The sequence below is a fragment of the Fukomys damarensis genome, unplaced genomic scaffold (genome assembly GCF_012274545.1).
Source record: "Fukomys damarensis isolate Sample0158 unplaced genomic scaffold, DMR_v1.0_HiC HiC_scaffold_15, whole genome shotgun sequence".
Taxonomy (NCBI): Eukaryota; Metazoa; Chordata; class Mammalia; order Rodentia; family Bathyergidae; genus Fukomys; species Fukomys damarensis.
The window spans coordinates 20,177,526-20,180,951 of record NW_022900927.1 but is presented as its reverse complement, the minus strand read 5'-3'; the positions used below and the strand labels follow the sequence as shown (position 1 = coordinate 20,180,951).

Genomic DNA, 3,426 nt, shown 5'->3' with positions numbered 1-3,426 from the left:
CTGGCATTTGTGGGCTTCCCTTCTCCCTGGCTGGGTTTTTTCCCTTCTCTCTGGGACCTGGCAGGGCCTTGAGGGGAGTGAGTGGGAGGGAACCTCCAACAAATCAGGCAAGAGGGAGGGCCTGCCAGAGACAACTGGCGTTTTAAGCGGGGACCACGTCCCTGGCGGCACCCCCTCTTGCTCTTTGCCAGGACAGGCTCAGTCTGGGGCTGGCGCCCGTGTCCTGCTCCCTAAAAGAAGGAGAGAGCTTGTTCCCTCAACAGAAGTCTTTTCTTTTTCATTCTCCGATTCTGAAACCAGATCTTGACCTGCTGGTCACTAAGATTCAAGCGGTCCGAGAGTTCCCTCCGGCGTTGGCGTGTGATGAACTCGTTGACCAGAAACTCGCCCTCCAGCTCCGCCAGCTGCAACTTCGAATAGGGTTTGCGCTTCTTCCGTGAACGGCTGTGGATCGGGTACCAGGGCGCGCCTGGGTGGAGATGAACCGCAGGATTGGCCAGAGGGTCAAGGGATGACCAGCTCAGTGTCCTCAGCCCTTCCCCAGATCCCTTCCACCTTGGCCTCATGACAGATCCCAGACCCTTCCTTTCCCTCCTTGCCTCCAGGCATCCCAGTCGCTTCCTGTACCCATCCTTACCAATTCTCCCACCTCATCACACTCCCTTCCCTTTCACTACTTGCCTCCTCTACCCTACCTTCTGCAGCGGTATCTGTGACCCTCCTATGTTCCTATGCACCTATTCCCAAGACTCTCCTTATTTCCTGGCATGATCCTTCCACAGAAGGAATTCCCATCAGTTAGAAGGAACATGGACAATTGGTGAAGAGTAAACAGTGTCCACTGGTGTTTCTTTAAAAAAAAATGTAGGTGACCCAGGGCCTGTGGGAAGGTAAGCGCCTGGGAGAGAACTATGATCTCCTTGCCACCTCCTTAACCCAGGCCAGGGGAAGTCTCCATCAGAATCCCCCTTCTCCGGAGCTCCCTGCCCCTCTAGCCACAGGCTAACGAAAAAGGAAATCTCTGCAGCTCTTTTATGGGGATATTTACATGTTTATAGCCCCCCCCACACTTCTTTTAAAAAGAAGCGCCAGCTCACCAAGCATTCTGTCACCCTCGGCAGTCCTAGCTCCGTCCTTCCCTACCCGCCTCGGAAAGAAGTCCTGAGTAAGCGGCACTCGTGGGCCGGGGTCCTTACCGCTGGCCGAGAGTCCGCCGCCGGGGTTCAAAGGCGATACCAAGCTGCCCGGGTCCCCTGTGCCGGCGCCCTTGTTGCCCTCGTTGAGTAGGGACGAACTGGAGTCTGATTCCAGCGACTGACACGAGGGTGGGTCGTGTGGGGGTCCGGTCCCGCCGTCGCCACCCCCCCCTCCTGCTGCGTAGTCGTACTTGAAGCCGAGCCCTGGCGGCCCCGACGGCTCCAGCGTTCCTGGGTCGCGCCCGCGCTCCTCGCGCTTCAGGCCCCCGCCGCCTTCAGCGCACGGCTCGCGGTAGTAACTCTTGGTGTCCTCCACGCGTGCCAGCTCGCACGTGCGGCCGAAAGGCGGGTTGAGTGACACTGGGCTGCCGATATACGGCTGCGGGTAGCCATTGCATGGCTCAGCCGACGGCCAGGGCAGCGAGCACACATTGTCGCGGCGTGGATAGGACAGCGAAGGCAGCCCGGGGAGTTGCGCCCCGGACGCGCGGAAGTTGGGGAAGTAGAAGGTGTCTCCCGTGTGGATATTCACCAGCGGCCCCACAAACCCAGGATTCAGGAGATTATGCTCGCCCATTTCCGCGGGGCCAGACCGGCAGCTTCTACTTTATTGCTATCTGACATTAAACATAGTTAAACCTGCACCGGCCACCCATTGGCCGCCCTGCTCACGTGGGCGCCGCCGCCAGGGGGAGGGGTGGGGACAGCCGACTCCCCCCTCGCCCCGCACCAATTCCAACTTCCCCATCCCCAATCCCGGGTGGGGGGGCGAAGGGCGGGGCAGGTTTATTCGCTGGATTCTGGTTTTTAAAAAATTATATAAAACCTATCGAGGAAGAGTGAACGATCTCCTGACACGGGGCAAGAGGAAAAAAGCCACACCAAAAATATGGCACACACACACCCCTGCACCCCTCACATCCCCTCCCAGATGTATTATGGTATCGCCAACAGCTGGCCGAGCACAGCCCCTCCCTCTTTAATTAGCTCCTTTATTAACTAAAACCGTTGGAATTTACAATATCTCCCCAATAAATTACTATTAGATATTGTGTCATATAAAGTTTACTGGCTGTTTAAGGAGACGGATGAGCCCTTTGGCTCCAGGTTTATTTACAGTAGAGGCGAAGTAGGGGTAAGGACAGGTTTCCCTGCAGCTATCTTTCCCAGCCTGGCTGCTGCTGTGCTCATCTTCATCGGTTCTTTCTCCTTAGGAATTTGGACAGATATTTGCAATCCTCTCATCCAACAAGAACTTAAGGAAAATTGATAATGCTGGCTCTTTACTCTCTGCCCCTGGGAACAGGAGTCACTGCCTGGCTCCTCTGGCTGTTACAGGAAGGATGTGAAGGAAGCAGAAAAAGGAGGTGCTCAGCTCCACGTGGACATGCCTGCCTGCTCTTGAAAATCTGAGCACTTGAGCAACTCTACCATTGTGACTTCTGGGGGGACTGAGGGATTTCTGAGACCTGGAATTTTTGTACCAGGAAACGGTGGGCCCTCATCAGGGCTCAGCCAGTCTTAAAGACACTTGATCCTCACTGAGAAGGAGACCCCACACCCTAGAACCAGTGGCCTGCTGCAGGGAACCATCAGTGGGGTTGCCTCCTGAGGTGGGCTGACAGTGAAAAGCAGAACCCTAGAGAGTTATCTTGTTGGGGGCTTAAAACTGTATTTATGAAAAAAATAATAAAATTGTATTTATGGTGCAAGCCTCAGAACCTTTTTCCAGAGAAGGCTAAGAGCCCAGACCTGGCCACTAAGGGGATAACTGACATCTATAAAACCACAATCAGATCTCAACTAGGTGTACAGAATACGATCAAGTGGATTTAAAAGAGAAGCAATGTCCTCCCCCAAAGATATATCTTATTGAAGCTATAATAGAGAAAATACTTAGATTTCTATGTGATTAGTTCAAGCTCCTACCCAGACACCCCCTTAAGTAGTACAAATTTAGATTTTAAAAATAGCTCATTAAATGTATAGATAAAAAGGAAAAACCATAGAAAAGAGGGACAGAGAGAAAAACTCATATCGGTGAAAGTTAAATATCTGAGAATTAGCCAAAACTACAAAAGTAGACGGAGTGGAGAAGATTCTCATCTCCCTCTTTTTCTCCCTCTCCCTCCCCTCTCTCCCTGGCAGGACGCGGCAGAGAAACACAGATTCTTCGAATTCCACCGTTCCCGAGCGATTTCATATCCCAAATCATAGCTGCTCACTCCGA

At 53.2% G+C, this 3,426-nt stretch overlaps 1 protein-coding gene across 1 annotated transcript; it reads right to left on the bottom strand.

Annotated features, from left to right (window-relative positions):
* Window positions 1–230: 230 nt before the first annotated feature.
* Window positions 231–1,773, bottom strand: Hoxc12 (homeobox C12). The gene is made up of 2 exons (XM_010609355.1): window positions 1,197–1,773; window positions 231–469 (listed from the first exon to the last, which is right to left on the bottom strand). The coding sequence occupies exons 1-2, from the start codon at window positions 1,771–1,773 to the stop codon at window positions 231–233; spliced, it is 816 nt and encodes a 271-aa protein (XP_010607657.1).
* Window positions 1,774–3,426: the final 1,653 nt, after the last annotated feature.

Excerpts from the sequence above, each read along its gene's own strand:
- Hoxc12 (XM_010609355.1), bottom strand. The coding sequence starts at position 1,773 with ATGGGCGAGCATAATCTCCTGAATCCTGGGTTTGTGGGGCCGCTGGTG. Across the intron at positions 470-1,196 it reads CGGCGGACTCTCGGCCAGCG|GCGCGCCCTGGTACCCGATC; the intron begins GTAAGGACCCCG and ends ATCTCCACCCAG.